This window comes from Mytilus edulis, chromosome 9 (genome assembly GCF_963676685.1).
Source record: "Mytilus edulis chromosome 9, xbMytEdul2.2, whole genome shotgun sequence".
NCBI classification, from domain to species: domain Eukaryota; kingdom Metazoa; phylum Mollusca; class Bivalvia; order Mytilida; family Mytilidae; genus Mytilus; species Mytilus edulis.
Window position 1 is genome coordinate 67,414,173 of NC_092352.1, and position 22,046 is coordinate 67,436,218.

Here is a 22,046-nt window from a genome sequence, read left to right on the forward strand (position 1 = left end):
CGGCTGTCGTACAAGTGAGAGGTTTAGCTCTATAAAACCAGGTTTTATCCACCATTTTTCTACATTTGAAAATGCCTGTACCAAGTTAGGAAAATGACAGTTGCTGTCCATTCGTTTTCGATGTGTTTTCGCATTTGATTTTGCCATGTGATTAGGGACTTACCGATTGAATTTTCCTCGGAGTTCAGTATTTTTGTGATTTTAGTTCTTTCATTTAAATAATAAAAACGAGTTTAAAGGGCGATGGGTGTATAATGCGCTCCTGGCACAGCTCTTTTTAACATGTCTGAGTTTCACAAATGATATCGGATATGCTCCTTACATCGTAACTACAATCCCCTTTCATTTCATGAATGTGACCTACCCAATTAGACTATATACCGGATTTGTTTTCACATAAGCAACACAACGGGAGCCACTAGTGGAACAGGATCTGCTTTCCCTTCCGGAGCACCTGAGATCACCCCTAGTTTTTGTTGGGGTTCGTGTTGTTTATATTTTAGTTTTTTATGTTGTGTCATGTGTACTATTGTTTTTCTGTTTGTCTTTTTCATTTTTAGCCATGGCTTTGTCAGTTTATTTTCGAGTTTGACTGTCCCTTTGGTATCTTTTGTCCCTCTTTTTCAAACTATGTAAAAAACAAGTTTTTCCTTTTTTTGCTAAGTTTCCGCTGCATGTCTTTAAAAGGTTTACAACGTAGGGACGAAGAAAACGTTAAAAACATACCCCAATTTTAACAATCTAAAAAAAACTTCATCTACCAATTTAATATTCTGTTATGCAGTTTTGTAATTTTCATGAACATTATATTAGAAGGTTATTAAAGATGATGACATACAAAATATAACGTTTTATAGTTGTATTCACTTATTCTTTCGTGTTATTTTCATGTATCCCGTATTCCAAAAAATGGATTTGTACATTTTACAACATATCATGAACACATGTTAAATATAAATTATCATCCCTCTTAAACAGAAAAATGAAAAGAATTTTAAAAGGATATTAAACACGATTTTATGATGATATTTGTTTGAAATATTTAAAAAAAAAAAAAATTACGAAAACGAGGCCTTTCGCTTTAATTTGTTAGTTACGGTCACCGTTTTTAAACACCAGCTCAAAGTCATCTTTTATGTATTACGGCTTGCAATAAGGAGTCCTCACTCATCCGATATGTTACAATGCACAAGCGATGTCACGTGATGGTATAATATGTATGTGTTATCATCCAATAAATAATTTAAAACAAATATCAAATTTCATTTAACATCTTTAATTCACTTTAAACTTCGGCTAACTACATACAAAACAAGAAGAGACGGAAATTTGAAATTTCAAAATGCTTGGATTTTTTCTGATAGTTCAGACATTGTTTGGTATGTACACTTGTACTCATATACCAAGTTGTATATATATTATTTCTGTTTTGTTTTTTATTATGACTCCTTGATACTGTTACGCCTGCGTATCAATCTGACAAAACCTGTTTGTTGATTTAAATTGTTGTGTTTGACTGCACAATGCATTGAAATTGATGCAATTAGATAAAGTAAATAGTATTTACTAGTATTACTATATTTCTCTCATTGACGAGCTGCATGAAGGTCTATACTATTTACTAGTCATTTTCTTCTGTTTCGGATAAGATTCAACCAAAAGATCAACACGCTTTTACTACTAAGATCTCAAATGGCGATGGTGTAGATAAATTAGCACGGACACATCGGGAAAATATTGGAGTAAACAACGATCAACAAAATGCAAAACTGTCAAAACTTAGTACTTGTAGTTGGTAGTAGAAACCAGCGGTACGAGTGAAATGTCACTCATTTTCTCTCAACCACAGTTATGTTATGACACAATAAGCATAATGCAAGCATAAGGCATTAGACATGTTAACACTAGTTCAGCTATAATTTAACAAAAGAAATATATAAAGTAAATACTCTTTAACTTTTTCCTTGACTATATAAATACTGAAAATTGCAAAGTCAATCTGTATTACTGTGGATTCATTATTATTCGTTGTATACCAACTTTCGTGGGTTTATTTTCATCATTGTAAATATGTTATAGAAAACGGTGAATGACAAACACATTCTTCCTTTTCTATAAAATTATAACAATTATACAATGATGAAAATCAACCCACGAAAATTGGTATCCAACACACATCATTGTTTAATTGTTATAGAAAATGTAGAACCCATTAGATTCTTTAGGCTGACTTCATACGAGCTTAGGAAGAACGAAAAGGAGTTAGCATTATCATTTATCTCCAATTTCCAACATATACTAGAAGATGATTTCCATTTCCTAAAAAAGATGAACAGACAAAGATACAAACATACAAATAAAACTACACAAAAAAACCATAAAAGAAATATGTTTTGTAGAGTGCCGTATTTCAGCAGCGCCTGTCTATGAAGTATATATCTCCCAGTTGATACGATATTCCATGGTTTTCTTTTCCTATTTCGATTTCCTTACTGCTCACAAGCATGTAAGCTATGAAACTAAGAGTTCAATGGGGTGAAATTAAAATCATACCCTTCGAAAATGTTACGAACGTAATAACGAGTTGTTTGACTGTATGGAATATCACAGAAGACAACAGATATGTTCCAACCGTCTTTATCATAATACCGTCCTGTTTCCTCGATTGTGCAATATCGAATTAAAGTTAGCATATGGTTTGTACTTACGTGAGTAACACGACAGGTGTCACATGTGGCGCAGAATTTAATTTACCTTTCGGGGCGATTGTTTTAGTGTGGGTTGTGTTTTGATTTTTTGTTATGTGTCAGTTATTTCGAGTTTGCAATTGGATATCCGTTTTTATCTTTCCTATCTCTGAACACCGGTATACTATTGTTGCCTTAATTGAAATAAAAATATGCAACTAGCACTCCCTGAAAAAACGCCTATCACGGTTTTTAAACATATAAAAACCTGAGAAACACAAATACTTAAGTAGCTATATGAGAATAAGAATCTGATAAAAAATAACTAAACAACAGAACCTCGCTTTAACTGAGGAGTTTGCAATTATTCATAGAACATTGATGAAAATACTGTGTGTTACGATCCTAAGAGTCATTTGTTGCCTGTTATACACACTTTTTATTATGTTTTTTTAACCTTAATGGCTAGCGTTGAATTCAGTGCAAAAACGTCATGAGTAAAAAGTCAAGTTGAACTTCAATGTAGATATTTAACAACTGTACATCGCGATGTTTGGCTTTATAAATAGTTTGATATGAGCGTAACTGATGAGTCTTATGAAGACGAAACGTGCGTCTGGCGTGCTAAATTGTAATCTTGGTACCTTTGATAACTAATTAAACAATTCCATTGTAATGTTGTTTGATAAAAAGTTCTCAAACAAACTATTCAAGTGTCTAGAAAACAGTTGATGAATCGAATGACACAAAATAATAAAATAAAAAAGAAAATGTTGTTGGGGCAATAGATCAACTTAACACTGTTTTTTCCAAACTCGGTCATGTGAAAAAATGAATCTTATTCTTTTCTCAGTATCCATTTCACACCTTAATTACAACTAGTTAAAAACGTCTATTTTATTGTAGTATTAAACCAATTTTTAAGACGTTTCGGCCATTGATCTTCTTCAGTTTCTTTATTTCAAACTTAAACAACTTTAACAGTGTTTAAAACTAACTATCATGTTATAACACGCATGGTAATTTAATGAGACATTTTTTCATTTAATGACATTTATAACCAGTTGAGATAGGAAAATATAGTTACCTTTAGCTTTTGAAAAGAGATCGTTTTTTTCACTGTCAATTTTCAAATATACTCTTTTTCTTTAACCCATTTACGATAAGTCTATTAAATCAGTTGCCCAGTATGATTCAGAAAGCTCATACTTTTGTCTGCCCTTCTGATATTTAATAAGGGTTGCCCCCAAGAAGTCTAAGTATTCATTTGAATACCAACTAGCTGGTGAAATATCAAACCAAATGATACATCAATCACAACAAATACGTTATGTATAAAAAAAAGTCTATATTTTTTATGTATCTTTGGTCGTTGTAGTGGTTGTTGAAATAACAGTGGTGCTTCGAAAATAATTGTCATTATCGCAAACACGGAATTTTTTATACACAATATCATATGTTCTAAAACAAAATCTGTTTTATAAGATATTAAGTTTGATTGCACATACATCTGTATTAAAGTTCACAAACACACTTTTGTTATCAGCATATTTGTCGAATTAAAGCGAACTTTAAGAAAATATTTATCATAGAGAGTCCTGTTTGTTGTGTGTCAGTCTTTCGGGTTTACATGGTTTATTAATGCTTTCTTAACAATACATAATTTCAAAATCATTTATATACAATTAACTTTCAAGGCTTTTTGTTCCAGCGTTACGAATTGCTCATATTTAAGAAATAAACGCCACCTGTATGTAAATTTGTAACACAAGTTTTTCATGTTCTTAATGTAGGTTTTTAAATTTTCCTTCTAAGATTCAACAGTTTGTTAGCTAAAATGATTCATGTGTTTTCTTCATATGTATACTTCATCTTTCAGGAGCCAGCACTGCAACAAAATGCTATTACTATATACTTTCCTACCGGACGTATAGTTCGAAGTATTGTTACAAGGAATGCTGTTATAAGTATACAAATGATCCATGTTGTTATTATACTTCAACAACGACATTGTAAGTTCTGTTCTTGTAACACTAGTAATGCAATAGGCATGATGGATAAAGAGTCAAACCTGCTTAAGGATGTACTCAGGTGAGGGTTTGGAATGAGTTTCAAGTGTTCGGACTCCTTGGTGTTTTTTCCATACGATACAGGGTAAAAGAGTGTGCCCCATAACACCTATTCATCTTTAAACATAAGACTTTATAGCTCATAAATAGTCATTTGACAACATTTAAGCATATCCTAGATTTTCTTTCTTTTGATTTAAGACGCAAATAAAACCAATGCAAATATAAGGTAAATGTCCGAGTAAGCCTATTTCCGCCATATTTTATAAATTAAATATCTCGAAAAGGAGCTCCATGACATATCAATATTGTTAGCCTATTTTGATCTTAAACTGATACTCTTCCAGCTTAAAGTATCAATTTTGAATTCTTGATTTATTTAATTTTACCTTAGATCACCTAAATACATCCTTAGAGTCAAGTTGCAGTCAATGGGCTACATCATAGATGTTCTTACAATTTCGCATTTAAATTCGGCTCGTTCAACTTAAACTCAAATCGAAAAAATAATGCATTTATTTGTTTTGTTTTCTGAAGAAGATGACCAAAATTATTATTTTGTATCATTCAAATGAAATGTTATATCAGCTACATATATAGTTTTTTTTAAGAAAAATCTGTGCATTTGGTATTGGAGATTTAATGTATTTTTCAGACAAATTTAGGAACGTTTTTCGCCGATTTCATATGCTTTCTATTTAAATCTTTACCTCTTTGAAAGAGTTCAATCAGTTGTATGTAAGAAAACAAAGAATATAAGGACATTATTTTTGGTTTTCAGAAATAAATAAACTTAAAGATGTATATGCACAAAATCATATGAAATAGTTATAAAACTTTCCTAACATTTAATAATAAACAAAGAACGTTGACGAAATCGATTGAGACATGAACAGTATTTCGACAAGTCTCTTGAAATACTTAATGAATAATCAAAATATTGAGGATAGCCAAAACAAGAATACAAAAAGTTAATCATATGAAGTACATGCAAGATATCATCAAAACTCTCATATTGTAACTTAGAAGTACCATTAAATACAATAGTCAATATTGCACTTTATTTGTGTGGGAACAGCATAAAGATTGGAACAGACATCAGGCATACATTATTGGACTACTTATTTATATAAATGACTTCCGCCTATTTCTTTTATTTCAAAGGAAATTTACCCCTAGAGTAAGAATCAATGTATTGTATGTAATATGCGATAATTACATGTCTTTTAATTTTTTTTAAACATGAACCTATTCTGACAAATAGTCAGAGTTCCCAAACAGTAAAAGTAACGATACCATACAAACCACCAACTCCACTAAGTTTATTGAAGACTTTCGAAGGCCAATATGACTCTCACCGAACAACAAGTTATAAAGAGCTCAACAATTACAAGACGTGTAAAACCATTCAAACGGGAAAACTAACGGTCTAATCTATATAAAAATAAACGAAAAACGAGAAACAAGTATAAATAACATAAACAAACGATAACTTCTGTACATCAGATTCCATACAGATGAGCCTGACCTGGTCGCACACTGTGTTTTGTCGAACCAGACTATCGTATATATAAACCTATTGGGATCTTTAACAATAATGATGACTTGATGTAAAAGTTAAATACCCGATTAAATCATCAATAGTTTTGAAACCATCATCAGCAGCATCTCGCTAAAAATATCTAATTGAATATCACGTTTGAAAATTACTTGACGACACGCTGCCAATTAAAAATGGGATAAGAATGAGCATCTGAAAATTATGTAAAGTCCATCAGCAGTTTTCTGGAATTTAGGACATGATTTTCTTAATCTTTTTCTGCGCACCAATATGTGAGAGTATAACTCAGTATAGCTTAAGATAAATAGACTGCATATGAAGAAAAATGAAACATAAAACGTCTTATCATATAAATTTTAGAAATTAGTTTTACCATTTTCTGTATTGAACTGATGAGCAAATTTCAGTAACAGGCGGTCTGTTTTAAAGTTCACACCATACATTTGTTAACATTAGAGGGATGTTTTGAAACTCGGACAGAAACTAATCTTCGAATTACTGTTTTCAATTATGTATTTTACTAATAAAAAGACAATTTTTGACAGTCTATTTTACACTTTAACATTGCTATATTTCCACGGAATACTTTATACATTTTATTCGTATTTCATACACTCTCGTTCATTCGTTCGTTCGTACGTTCGTCTAGCTGTTCTTCCGTTCGTCAGTCGCGCTTCAGTTAAGTTTTGGTCAAAGTAGCTTTTGATAAAGTTGAAGTCTAATCAACTTCAAACTTTAAAATACACATGTTCCTTATGATATTATCTTTCTAATTTTAATGCCAAATTAGAGTTTTAACCCAATTTCACGGTCCACTGATCATAGAAAATGATAGTTCGAGTGGGGGACACATTCATGTTTATTGTCTTAGGTCAACTGGAGGAATTGTTGGAATAGCAGTGACTGGTGGTATAGTATTAATTGTTGCGATTACTATTTGCGTTTGGCGCAGATATAAACATAAGAAAGCAACAACACCGCAAATGTTGCAAAATACTTAGCAAATGGTTCCGAACATGCAGTCATGTGCTGTAGGACCTGCTTTGAATATGCAGCCAATGCAAGGAAGCGTAATGCATTGTGTACCAAATCAACAGCCAACAGTGACGTATGTTACGCCAGCAGGTTAGTTTTTAACATATCTAATTGATTAGTATGTATTTTGTATTTTTTTTAAATAAATTAGCTGTGTTCTGTTTTCAAGATATATTTACTATTCTATACTTAAACTTTGAATTATACGCTTTGTGTCGTAGTTAGAATTGTCAAGTGATTGAAACAAACTGAACAGTACCTTTTGTGTTATGAGAATAAGATAAATTAATAATATATGGGGCATATTATGTCGAGTTATTATCCAGAAAGATATCTCCATCTATACAAAGAATTATTAATGGAACAAGCTGTTGTTTCTCCTGGTGCACATTATATATATCAGAACAGTATGGCGGGGCGCGTGTTTTTAACTTTTAATCTTCTATTCATTATTTGCGAACTGCTTTAATTTGACAAAACTTACCCTTGGATTTTTAATTCCCGAGTTTTGTTTTCCTACGAAGTGTCTTTTCATTCTTTTATCTTTCTACTGATTTTTATAATTTATTCGTTACATTTTCAGGATCATCAGGAAACCCACTACCTTATGGTGGATTTCAAGGAAACCCGCCACCGTATGGAGGACTACAAGGAAACCCACCACCGTATGGGCCTGTAATGTGCTATCCAGGTGTCAGTCCTCCTCCAGTGGTCACGGCACCAGCTGCCAAAAAGAAAAAGAATGATACAGCAAAGAATGCTCTCAGACTACTTTCTTTGTTTTAACATTTTATTATCTATTTATAAAACAATGTCATGTTGAATGCGTGTTAAAATCAATCATATATGTAAAATCCGATTCATTCCAGAGTTACTTGATTTTGCAAACTTCAGATAACAGACAAGGATGTTTTGAGTTGGTAAAATAATAATAACATTAGATGTATGTTTCATTATAATACCGTATTCTGATGGGCGAACTACACTTCTCACGTTATTCCTTGATCAACTTCATCACAAAATAAAATTTATCACGACACGAGGTCCCACAAAAATGTGCACATTTGAATTAAATAAAAACTTGATAAAAATCGTTAATGAAACGCGTCAAATATCCTTTTTTGTAGTATAGTATTTTACATTTTGGAACGATTTATAAAACATTTAAAATAATAATTGCTTTACGGTTTCTAACGAAAAGCTAATTTTTATGTATCTTATCTCCTAAGTTAGAATTTAAACAATCATAGTAATAATACCATTAGTTCAAAGTAGACTACAAATAAGAAATTCAAATTCACTATTCCAAATAAAATTTGCGGCGTATATATTTCTTTAAACAAAAAATGAATACGTTTAATAGATATGTCAAAGCGTCCAGTTCGATAATTAAAGGTTTGCTTGATATGCTATTAAATGACAAGGTTTACATTTCAAGGTCTCAGCAAAATCATCGTTTTAAAAATTAAAAAAAGGAAAAGAAGAGAAAAAAAGAATATTTTTGATAAGGATAAACCAATGAGCTGATATAAGAAGAGTAGAATAGGCAAGACAATGAAAGTAGATATGTATAACCAATATAACTATATCTTTTTGACTTTCATTCTCGTAACATCTTAACATGCAAATATGTATATATGTTATTTTATTTTTTTTAAATTGTTTTTTTAGATGCCACGCCTACGTTTTAAACTAAACCTTAAGTTTGAAGTTTTATGTCAATACAAGAAACACTGACACATAAGTCGGTTTAAGTTTTGAAATTATAAATATCCCTCAGCTTGGCATCAATATAATAGCTCCAGTAGAATTGTTCAGTACAAATTTCTCTATTTACATAATACTCAAAAGATACTACTGCTAAGCATAATTTTTAAATTGTAAATCGAATATGAACACACGTTTGAGACCTAGGATTTTGTCAACGAACATCTCCTTGTTTTTCTCTGATAGTTGATCGGGAGGTTTATTTAGCCTAATAAATGAATAGTTAGTATAACCTTACATGTAAAACAGGCTGTCTTTGGGTGATATATTTTAATAGGTCATCAAATTTTTTTTTTCTTAAAATATTTCAAAGGTGTACCATCGTACTAAAATGTTTCTTTTGTTCTTTATGTAGAGCGTGCGTGTATGTATATTATATATTACTGTAAGTCTATATTATGATTAGCTATCAATTACAAAAACAAATTTCGATGGTGTCATTGCATCATTAATATGCATTCTTCTTCTTCCACAGCCATATGGTGCCCATTGAGATAACTACAAAATGTATCCACCATCATTAAAACGAATTGGATATAACCTTTTCATTGTTATAGCAAAATGATACTTTTCAAAATTAGAGCAACAAAAAAGAAAAAGAAAAAGGAAGTAGAAAGAAGAATTTTGATAATGGTTATTCAATGCGCTGATATAAGAAGAGTGAAATAATCAATATGATGAAAGGAAAAAAAACTCACTTATTATAAACGTGTAAACTTATTTAATAAACAACAATAAACTTTTGATTTTCATTACTACATCATTTTCAAACACGCCAATATGTCAATATTAAATTCAAAAGCTAGTTTCTTCTGTCATGATATCGTTGGTAAAAAAGTAACTGCTCAAAAAGAATCTAGGAGGCCTATTGTTTCAAGAGTTGAAGTTGAAATCGTCCTTTCACGGCCGCCATGGCGAGTTGGTATTCCATTACGGAATATGTGTTTCACAATCTCGCCCTCCTTTTTCCTGAATTTGACGTATTGAATAAGACTGGTTTGTACTTACATGAGCCACATGACGAGTACCAATGTGGAGCATTATCTGTATTCCCTTTCATTGCATCCCAATTTGTTATGTGGTTAGTGGTTCTCAATCTGTAGTTTACTATATGTTGTGTGGTGTTTACTGATTTTTCAAAAGCATTTGAACAGATTTTTTTAATTGTCAAAAAGTTAATCTAGAGCGCCTTTCACATAATTGTAGTTTAGTAATTTTGTAATTCAGTGGTTTTCGTTTGTAAATGTGTTTTTTTTCGTTAATATTTTTTGTATGAATTAAGCCGTTAGTTTTCTCGTTTAAATTGTTTTACATTGTCATTTGTTGAAGGCCGTACGGTGACCTATAGTTGTTAATTTCAGTGTCATTTTGGTTATCATACCACATCTTCTTTTTATACATATCTCCTGACTTGGGACAGGCGCAAATATGCAGCGGTGTTACACATGTCTTTTGATGTATCAACCGTCCCCCTATACCTCTAGCCAATGTAGAAAAAACAAACACACAACAATATGCACAGTTAAACTCAGTTCAAAAGAAACTAATCAAAATGACATTTACATAAGTTGACAAAGGACAACTACTAGCATTTACTGACATGCCAGCTTGAGGTATCAATTAAGCTGATTGAAAAAAATATGTCTTCATCATATGAATATCAGGTACAATCCCTCTCGTTTGGGGTTTAGTATTATACCATCATAAAGTATATGAGAAGAAAATAACCTGACAACAGTGTCGTAAAGACCTGACAATATTATCGTAACTATCTCCCTTCTGAATAAGTCTGTTTAAAGTTTTTGTTTACTTATGAGGTGAATGCCGACATTGTTGTGCTTTGTAAAGAATATAACTATAAAAATTGGATGTGAAATATGAACGTTTAAGATGTCTGCATGTTGATTCATATTTACGAATGATGTCCTTGTACCGATGAAAAATTTTAGTAAATATTTTGACTAGTTTGTGATATCGAACGAAAACCCTATTGTTATATTTTTTCAGTAATACACACATTTCTCTCGCTAAAATCTAAAACATTGTCGCATACACGAGTGAATCTTACAAATTGAGATACGATGGTGACAAGGGAACATCCCCATATAAAAAAGCTAATTAACGATATGTAATGAAAAATCATCATCTTATCATACATTTTGGCGTTCAGTTTCCCGTGAATGATATAGATGTCAAGATCGAGGAAAGGGCAGTGTTCATTATTTGTATTAGATTTATTTAAAGTTACTTCAACAGGATAATTTTCTTTAATATACACACATGAAAGTCGTCATTATTGAGAGCCAATATATCTGTATCAGATGTTGCTTCGAAGGGTCTTTGCTGACTTTACATGTTTATTCATAAATTGTAAATCATAACAATACAGAAAATATGCCTATTTTTATTTCTCAGATATATATGACTTGTGCTATTGTTTTTATGATAATTTTAGTATCCTTGTCTTTCATTTTTTGTAAATGTGCTTTGTCTTTTTGTGTTTCTTCGATAAATATGACGTGGCCCATCACTAGGACATCCCGTCATTGTGTTATTGTTGTGCTATTGTAAATTCTTGTATTCTTGTCGTTTAGTTTCAGTTGCTTTGTCGATGCACGTTTTTGTGCCTCTTTATTAAATATTTGACTGTTTTCATAGTGATTAAGATTATAACACAATAGTGCTTTCTATACCCCTATTTTGACATTTCATGTCTGTTTGTTTTGTTCACTCATCGTTGTCAATCTAATAAAATTTGATACAACTGACATACAAGTGAGGGTTTAGCTTACTATAAACCCAAGTTTAAATCACCATTTTCTAAATAAGAACATGCCTGTACCAAGTAAGGAATATGACAGTTGTTATTCGTTGGTTTGATATGTTTGATCTTTTGATTTTGCCATTTGATTATGAACTTTCCGTTTTGAGTTTTCCTTTGAGTTCAGTATTTCACATGTTTCAGTGATTTTATTTTTTGTATTTTGGTGTATTTCATTCTTTCTGCCATTTAGATGCAGCGAGTTTGTTTCGCCTCTCTTTTATAACATATTAATCTGAACATTTTGGTTAGGTATTTCTACAAGATCTTTCAATAGTGCCAAGACAGATAAATAGTTTGTATTGCAACGATTTACTTTGTTTAATCACAGCACATTAAGAAAACGGTTGAAGGGGTAAAATCATTTATTTAGTACTACTTACTATATTTCGAATTCCTTTATTTCATTCACCCGTTTACAAAAGATAGAATGTGGTATAACAATGACTTGCCCCACACAGATTAGATTAAGCAACATGTTTTGTAAGTGCAATATTTACTAGTATTCATTTCAAAATTATGTAAAGTGAAATGTTATAGGACAAAAATTTCTGATATTTATCGTTTAACATCAGTTTTATAAAAATGAATACGAAGCCATCTGAATCCTAACAATTACTCAGCAACATTTTGTAATTCAATGCATTTGTTTTTATTTTAGGTTTCATGATGTTTTGTACACAGATAACATGAACGTGACCTACCGAATTATACAATTTATAGGATTTGTTATCACATAAGCAACACGACAGGTGCCACATGTGGAGCAGGATCTGCTTACCCTTCTGGGGTACCTGAGATCACCCCTAGTTTTTGGTGGGGTTCGTGTTGCTCATTTTTTAGTATTCTATGTTGTATCATGTGTACTATTATTTGTCTGTTTGTCTTTTTCTTTATAAGCCATGGCGTTGTCAGTTTATCTTCGATTTATGAGTTTGACTATCCCTCTAGTATCTTTCGTCCCCCTTTTACAGATTTTTGTAGGACAAACGTGACTATCTTTTTTATGTTGATGATTTTAATCTATAGAAGATTTATATGTAAACCGACGATTCAATGTACATGATGTACCCACCAATTTTTATTGATCGACTTAAATATCCCAATTTTGATATATTTTGCCTCTTTTTTACTCTTATTTAAAATACAGATACATTTGTATGAAATTTAACCTATAGCTAGACTGTTCAATTGGAAAATATGGAATAATAAGGTTTTTTTAGTCTTCTTAATTTAGTGAGCTAAAGAAATTTTAATGAAATTTGCATTCTCACGTGCTAACTTACAACACTAGATAGTTAAAACATATGGTCTGTTTCTTTTTTCTGTTTTAACGAATCTTGTTTACTAAACCTTAATTGAGTTAATTTGTTTTAAAAGGACGCGCGTTTCGTTTACATAATGTCTCGGTTAATACATACATCAGAGATTTCAGGTTTATGATTCGATACATCAGCCATGTGTGTCGTCTACGTAATATTCACCAGTGGCACTCACATATAGATTTTGAATGTAAAATTTAGCTTGAAATTGAAAGGCATTTAAACATCGCGAAATGCTGAAGACTCTAGTCGTATTTAGTATAGAACACTTTCAGCTTTCATCTAATCTATTGTTGTCATGTATGTGATCACAAAAGTTAGACAAACTATTCTCATACATGATGGTATGATACTAAACCCCTAACGGGAAGGATTGTGCCTGATGTTCATATGATGAAATCATAATCTTTCTGTCAGTTTAATTGAAGTCTGGAGCTGGCATGTCAGTTAACTGCTAGTAGTCAGTTGTTATTTATGTATTATTGTCATTTTGTTTATTTTCTTTGGTTAAATCTTCTGACATCAGACTCGGACTTCTCTTGAACTGAATTTTAATGTGCGTATTGTTATGCGTTTACTTTTCTACATTGGCTAGAGGTATAGGGGATGGTTGAGATCTCACAAACATGTTTAACCCCGCCGCATTTTTGTGTCTGTCCCTAGTCAGGAGCCTCTGGCCTTTGTTAGTCTTGTATTATTTTAATTTTAGTTTCTTGTGTACAATTTGGAAATTAGTATGGCGTTCATTATCAACGAACTAGTATATATTTGTTTAGGGGCCAACTGAAGGACGCCTCCGGGTGCGGGTATTTCTCGCTACATTGAAGACCTGTTGGTGACCTTCTGCTGTTGTTTTTTTTACGGTCGGGTTGTTGTCTCTTTGACATATTCCCAATTTCCCTTCTCAATTTTATCGTTCACGCGATATATCTTACATGTTTTTGTCTAACATTACGCTTAACCGATTGGCTATCATATACGTAAGTAGGTTGCATTTATCATCTACAAAGTAAGTCTGGTATCAAGTTTACTTTATAATAGATTGTTTTGGCTAAGGGTGAATGATTGCCAGCTTCATTTTTAACATATTCATGCCATATAAGTATAAGTTGTATTCGGATTAACTCTTAAACAATCATTTGATATTGTACAATACAAAAAAACAACCATTGTCATGTGATGATATGTATCTGTTTTGTTCACTTTACCATAACATTATTACCATCTTAGATTTCACTTGTTATATTCAATCTTCTGCAAAATCGAGGTAAAACAGAAAGAAGAAGAAAAAGGCAATATGTTTGGTTTTATCCAGATGTTTTATATATTTGCAGGTATGTACTTAAGAGTTGAATGCTTCTTTTTGTAAATTCATTGGGATGTAAATGCGTTGACCGAAGTACATTTTGTAACACATGATTGAAGTTAGCCAATAAGAATAAGGTTTGTTAAGAAACATACATCTAATGTATTTATGCATTTGTAGAGCCGCATTTATACTTTGCACATTTAAAAACCTACCGTTGTTATCTTTTTATTGAATAATTTTTCAGAAGCATTATTGCGGTCCATATGTGTACAGTATAATGGTATTACAAGAGGGGTGGTAGGAGTGGTGTCATTCTGAATGGGTGAAAAATAAAGTTTTCTTTTCCGGAACCCAAAGAATAATTATTATTATGTAAAAACTAAAATGGCAAATTCCCAACAAGCCGAAAAAAGGCCCTTCGGCCATCTCATAACATGTATGTATATATTTTTATTTTTCTCCTTTGAATATTTTTACATTGCCATTTCGAGGCCTTTTATAGCTGACTATAAGGTATAGGCTTTGCTCATTGTTGAAGGCCGTACGGTGATCTATATTATTATATGTAAAAATAAGATTGGCGAATTCCCGACAAGCCGAGAAAAGGCCCTTCGCCCATCTCACAACAAGTGTGTATATTTTTTTATATAAATAAGGTCGTTATTTTTCTCTTTTAAATTGTTTTACATTGTCATTTCATGGTCTTTAATAGCTGTATATTCGGTATAGGGTTTGCTCGTAAAAGGGAAGACCGTACGGTGACATATAGTGGTTATTTTCTGTGTCATTTTGGAGAGTTGTCTCATTGGCAATCATATCCCATCTTTTTTCATATTTACTAACAGGCTTATGTCCGCATCAAAATTAAAAATGCTGTCATTGATTTCCACTTTGTAATCATACAATGATATGTTTGTTCCGTGTATATTGCATCGGACATTGTTTGCTTGTATTGTTCATGAGCTGTATTAGCCAATGTTTGTATTCAATGTGTGACTGAAAGTTATGCCTTTATATCAGATGGTTCCAAGCTAGCTTTAGGGCATCTGCTAGAATTTTTCATCATTTTACTTATGCTTGTATAATTGTTATGACTTATACCGTAGTCGTAGTCTTGATCCCTTTTTCAGGTATTTTTGTCGTTTAGTGATATTTTATGTACCTTTTTTTTCATTACACCGATCGAGTAAATGGGATTGTGATGAAATGTCGAGATACTTATCTTATCATACAACCTATTCAGGTGACCACCAAATATCCTCCAATTTTGTACATTTTGTACATATCCACATTATGTTTTTCTTTTATCATTTTTGGGAATCAAGTGTGATGAACACTCCTTAATAATACCTTTCATGATTTTAATAATTTTCACGTTATTTGGGGACACGGTTCGCTTAAGAGCTTGATCATACATCTTGACCATGTGACGAAATATGCTGCACTGCCATTGACGTGTTCATCGCACCACATTTTATCAATAATGCAATCCACAAACTAGTCTTATAATATAACTTTTTGTTTAAGTCTTCTGCGGTTTTTTTCAAAGCTAAGAAATATCTTCACTTTTCAATAAGGTTTTGTCATGGTACTTTTCTATCCCAAATTCATGTATTTAGTTTTGATGTTATATTTGTTATTCTAATCGGATTTTGTATAATACGTAGTTTGTGTTTGTGTGTGTTACATTATATAGTTTGTCGTTGTTCCCTCAGATTACCTAAGCCGTATTTGGCACAACTTTTTGGAATTTTGAATCCTCAATGCTCTTATACTTTGAACTTATTTGGCTTTATAAATATTTTGATATGAGCGTCACTAATGAGTCTTGTGTAGACGAAACGCGCGTCTGGTATACCAAATTATAATATTGGTACCTTTGATAACTATCAGTTTGTAACCCGGATTTGTTTTTTTCTATCGATTTATGAGTTTCGAACAGCGGTATACTACTGTTGCCTTTATTTCCCATTAACAATAATGTCATTAAAATAAATCATATATTATTGGAAGCGGTTGTCGTTGTAAAAATTGTAAAAGACAAATAGAATAACAGCATACAATTTCGAAGTAAAATGGACAGTGACATAGTGCAAACACAATCACAACACGCCCAAGTTCACAAAAGCAGAAATTATTAAAGCATATCAATGTTAAAATATTCTAACAAACCCTAGTGTGCACACAAGTGCACTAAAACAGTAATAAATTGAAAAAGCACCAGATAAAAAGTTATAAAAAACAGATAGAATTATGAATACACAAAGCAATCATCAAACCTTGAAAAGGAGAGGACTAAAATAATGTATCAAAAATGCAATACTACTTTACATCAAGTAGGGTGACAAAACATATAAAAAGTCTAGCAAATCGTATTATAAATATTACTAACGATAATTTTCAGTTGAAGCCTAATTTTTTTTTAAAGAAAATACAGATGAAAGGAACATTGATATCCCTCACCAAACGTTTAAACATGGTACAACATTATATTATTTATAAATGTCCTTTCTACATTGATATAGGAAGATGTGGTGTGAGTGCCAATTAGACAACTCTCCATCCAAATAACAATTTTTAAAAGGAAACCATTATAGGTCAATGTACGTCCTTCAACACGGAGCCTTGGCTCACACCGAACAACAAGCTATAAAGGGCCCCAAAATACTAGTGTAAAACCATTCAAACGGTACATGTTTTGTCAGTCGTACTCGACAGTCGAATTATCTCCATCGCTTCCTTTGAATAACTATAATCGAAGGCTATTATAATGATAAGTGCTTATCAAAGATCTTTGGCTTATATATATATTTGTTTTCACTAGACGTTAAGTTTCATCTACAAACGATTCTTCTCAGTCACGCTCGATTTATATTTGTTGAGGAGCGAAATTGAATATCAACTCAACAATATCTCTTCTATATATGTTTAGCAATCAAATGCATTTATTTTCTCCCCAACAACTCACCTCGATTTAGTTTGACATAAAGTTACTAACCTCAAAAGTGAAATACATTTATTTTAGAGTGTGGGAAGTGTTACTAGTCAAATTGCAATTTGATCATAAGGTCTTCACAACCAGTTGAATACATACAAACATAGCTCTGTATTATTCTGTAATTTGATGTCCCTCTTTTTATTTAATGGTAGTTAGACATTTGAAATCATTCGATACAGGGAATTTGATGTGTTCAAGTTTCTCAAAGTTTAATATATTTTCTATCCTGATACCTTGCCTAAAGTTACAGTGAAGACATATTCTGAATGCCGTTGATGAAAACACTAACCATAAATTTGCTGTTATGTATGGTTTTCTGGAAATATTTGCATATTTTACAGTTTCGTCGGTAAATTAAATGTGTTGATAGCATCATAGACCTGATAGAAAGGTACACTATTAATGTCATGTTATATCTCGAATTTTCTGTCCCTATGTAACGATATGGATATATCGACAGCTATCCACCACATCTAAAATGACGTAATATAAGCAATAAAAGGACAAACGACATAACATGAAATACAAGCAAACTGAGTACAATCAGTTATCATCAGTGCAACTTTTTTTGGAATCAAAGCTAACACACTAAATAAGAATTGTTGGTCTACTGGATGCCAGTACGAGAGTTTCTAAAGAGATCATGGTATTTATTTTATTATATTCCAATTTTCGTACAACTGATCTTAAAAAAGGTTTACCTGAATATTATTCTGATGTGGACCTTTTCTCTATATATTGCCATTTTAAAGGTTTATGTCGGTTAACTTCTTATTGTCACGACAGAAGTTTTTTCTGTTACGCGGTAGATTAGATGGTTGCAAAGTTGTTTTAATTGACTCGTTTCCGTTACATTTAGTAAAACAAATACTCTGAAGAACTTAACCGTAAAGGATTACCTTTAGTACAATGTTTACGGTACACTATGTACACAAAATGTATTAATTTCAAGCGGTTTTGTGAATGGCGCTTTAAATTTAATTTGAAGCTCTTTACTTTTTTAACTGTATCTGTAAATAGACAATTATTTCTCATCATTTTTTTTTCAGGATTCGGTTTGGCAAGTGCCAAACAATGTTACTACTATAAATATTTGTACAAATTGGGGTTAAAGTACTGTTCCAACGGCTGCTGTTCTATTTACAAATCTAATCCATGCTGCGTTTATTATTATACTAGTACTACGTTGTAAGTTTTGTTATTTCTACATTTTTAAGGTTATTGGTATCATTGTTATTATATCATGGCCAAAGAAACAAATGGTATTCTTTAATTAATACCAAATAGGTCAACGCAATAAATGATGGTGTGAATGCTTATTGAATTGCAAGTCTCAAATTTCAGTATTTAGTAATATTTTCAATATTTTCTCTTTATACAATATAAATGGCTTCTCCTTTATACATAAATTTACCCGGATCTTTATGGATGATGTTTACTTCGGAGTTAGAAACTCCTTTATGTTACAGTTGGGGAAAGGGGCAGATGGTCTAAATCGCTCAAAAAGCAGAAATATGTCATGTGATATGGATTATTACACATACGTACAACACAAACGAACTGCACATCATAAAGTAAATTGTATGGCTAACACATTAAATCAGATTTAACAACACAAACGAAAAACGTGTATGTATTTGAAAATATCAAAAATTGTAGAAATTAAATCAAGAGGCAGATGAAATGAAATTATATTCAAAACACATGAGTTGAAGAGAGCAAGTAAGGCCTATAGTGAGCCTTGGTGTAGTGATTAGTGCATCGGACTAGTAACACAATGGTCCCTGGTTCGATTCCCGTTCCGGAATGAAAATTTCAGTGACTGAATTTTTGGCTCTCTCTTGACACTATTTGCGAGTATGGTCTTGAGGAAACTATCATAGTCCGTCGGAAGGGGACGATAAATGGCTGACCTGTGTGAAGAGAGATCCATACATATTTCGAAAAAGAGCAGCCAAATGTCTCTACAAGGCAGCACTTTCACCTGCAATGTGGAAAGGGATTAGTATAAGTTACAATAACTTAATCACCCAATCCGATAAATATGTTTAAACTAATTTCTTTGCTCAATTGTCAAAATTCAACCTGCAAAATAGGCTACAAAACTCTGCATAAATTACAACAAACGGATCAACTTTAATCCCTCTAGAATGGTAGACTAATGTTACTCCATGTGTGGCATTTGAAATAAGTGTTCCACAGATACAGTTAATTGTTTCTCTTATCTTGCTTCACGTCTTAATAATTAAGGTCGAATGAGCAGTTTAATGAAAAAAGACATACAACTACCATGTCAAAATATATTCATTTTTTTAATACTTTTTTTGTATTATAATGAATGAAAAAAAAATTGTAGATTAACTGTTATTTGCTGACCTTTCTGTACCTGATGAAAATGAAAATATATTTCTGAAGCCGAATTGGTATGTCGAAATGAAATCTTCAACCGTACACTTTTAGATATACATCATTTGTATACACTTAAGTCCATAGTTTGTTTCTCTTTAGATCAAATGGAGCTTATTATGGAATGGGAGGAGGCGGTCTTGTATTTATTTTAGTGGTTGTAGGCTGCTGTTGGTATTGCTGTAAGTCGAAAAAATCATATGGGGGACAAACAGTTGCAACAGCACAACAAGCAATGCCTTACGCGCCTTACACTATAACACCTGGTAAGCAAAAACAAATTATTGTAATCGAGTAATTGCAATTGTTATAGATCTTTGTTATTGTTAGATAAATTATATTATCTAAATTTTATGTGTTGAAAGTGATTTTAAAAGAAAGAGACTAAGTACAATTTTATTGAGAGTACAGCATCTTAATGACTACAGGTATAGTAAGTCGATCTCCATAACAAAAATCAATATGCCTTGTTGTAGAAAATGTAGAAAATGTATGCTTAATTTTTTTTAATGTTTGTTTTAGATATTTGCTTAACCTTCAAACCATAGTTTTCTAGTCTGCATTTTTACATTTAAGTCTGAAAAAAATTAAATTAAAATCATAAAAATACTGAACCCCGCAGAAAATTCAAATCGGAAAGTCCCTAATCAAATGGCAAAATAAAAAGCTCAAGCAAATCAAACGAATGGACAACAAATTCATATTCCTGACTTGGTAAAAAGATTTAGAAAAGCCATGGAAACGAAATTAGAATAAATTTCGAAATATTTATTCTGGTAACGTGTTTCTATGTCTTTGCGAAGTCATGAACCCAATGTTAAATACACAAAGGAGGTGTGGTATTATTGAAAATTAAATAATTGTCCACCAGATATCAAAGGGCGATGATTTAACAATTTAGATTTTTGTAAAGCATTAAAAATGGGAAAACACAAATACCTTATAGCGGCCTCTCTTTCTTTTCAATTCTTTAAGGAAATTGGTGTTGATGGTTAATTTATTGAGGTGTTGAATTTGTAGACAACTTATTGCTGCTTTGAGTAATATCCATCTTACAAAAACCTTACATTGACTCAAAGATATTTTGTTGGAACTTGTTTTATGCCTTATAATGATTGCTTATTTCAATGTTGCACATACTAGTATACTAACCTGTCATCCAGATACCATTATTTCTTATGGATCCTCGTTACAAATTTACAATATTTTCACAAATTGTTGCATTTTATTGAAGGAGCACATCCATTTGGAATGACAAACAACTGTGTTCCAGGAGGATACAATATACCTATTTCCACGGCGCCAATTATCAAAAGTAAGAAGAGCTCATCATTATCATCATCGATAGGCAGCGGAATTTCAAACATGTTGGAAATGGCAGGAAATGCGAATGAAATGGGCGAATGCATGAATGAAATGGGCGGAAACTTTAGTGAAATTGCTGAGGATTGCATGTAACAAGAAGCTTTAGATTACATGATTATAAATTAAATTATAAAATGTATGTGTGCATAGCCTGCAGATATGCCGCTACCTAGATTTAAAAGCATTTTTGGTGTGGCACTTTGTCTTGTTTGTATAAACGTAAAAGTAGTACAAAATAATATAGTTTGCTTAATATATCTGAATAATAAGATGTTAAACGTTTTTATCCTTTTTGTGTCTTCTGACTTACAAGGTAGAGCTCCCTTCGAAAATAGTTTAGATAAGTTACGTTTTAAAGAAGATCATAACTTGCAAATCAATGAATCAACATTATTGTGCTAAGTTTGGTTTTTAAGAAGTGTAAAAGAAGAACGAAAGACACCAGAGGGACGGTTAAACTCATGAATCGAAAATAAACTAACAACTCCATGGCTAAAAATGAAAAAGACAAACAGACAAACATTAGAAAACATGACACAACACATAAAACTAAAGAATAAGCAACACGAACCCTACCAACAACTGGGGTGATCTCAGGTGTAAGTACGTATATGATAAAATACCTACACTGATATATCTTAAGAAACTGTTGCATCTTCGATTTTCAAATACTCAGCTTTAAGCGTCTCTGGTGAAGGTAAATCCA

At 31.9% G+C, this 22,046-nt stretch overlaps 2 protein-coding genes across 2 annotated transcripts; both read left to right on the forward strand.

Annotated features, from left to right (window-relative positions):
• The first annotated feature begins 1,259 nt into the window (after positions 1-1,259).
• Positions 1,260-8,443, forward strand: LOC139490401 (uncharacterized). The gene is made up of 4 exons (XM_071277203.1): positions 1,260-1,379; positions 4,567-4,699; positions 7,189-7,442; positions 7,936-8,443. Exons 3-4 carry the CDS (start codon positions 7,322-7,324, stop codon positions 8,136-8,138), a joined length of 324 nt encoding a protein of 107 aa, XP_071133304.1. The 5' UTR covers positions 1,260-1,379; positions 4,567-4,699; positions 7,189-7,321; the 3' UTR covers positions 8,139-8,443.
• A 5,997-nt stretch (positions 8,444-14,440) lies between these two features.
• LOC139488854 (uncharacterized) lies at positions 14,441-21,622 on the forward strand. The gene is made up of 4 exons (XM_071274803.1): positions 14,441-14,596; positions 18,619-18,757; positions 20,078-20,241; positions 21,210-21,622. The coding sequence occupies exons 1-4, from the start codon at positions 14,560-14,562 to the stop codon at positions 21,431-21,433; spliced, it is 564 nt and encodes a 187-aa protein (XP_071130904.1). The 5' UTR covers positions 14,441-14,559; the 3' UTR covers positions 21,434-21,622.
• Positions 21,623-22,046: the final 424 nt, after the last annotated feature.

Coding starts and splice junctions, on each gene's coding strand:
- LOC139490401 (XM_071277203.1), top strand. CDS start 7,322: ATGGTTCCGAACATGCAGTCATGTGCTGTAGGACCTGCTTTGAATATG. Junction 7,443..7,935: donor GACGTATGTTACGCCAGCAG/GTTAGTTTTTAA, acceptor TTACATTTTCAG/GATCATCAGGAAACCCACTA.
- LOC139488854 (XM_071274803.1), top strand. CDS start 14,560: ATGTTTGGTTTTATCCAGATGTTTTATATATTTGCAG. Junction 18,758..20,077: donor TATTATACTAGTACTACGTT/GTAAGTTTTGTT, acceptor GTTTCTCTTTAG/ATCAAATGGAGCTTATTATG. Junction 20,242..21,209: donor GCCTTACACTATAACACCTG/GTAAGCAAAAAC, acceptor ATTTTATTGAAG/GAGCACATCCATTTGGAATG.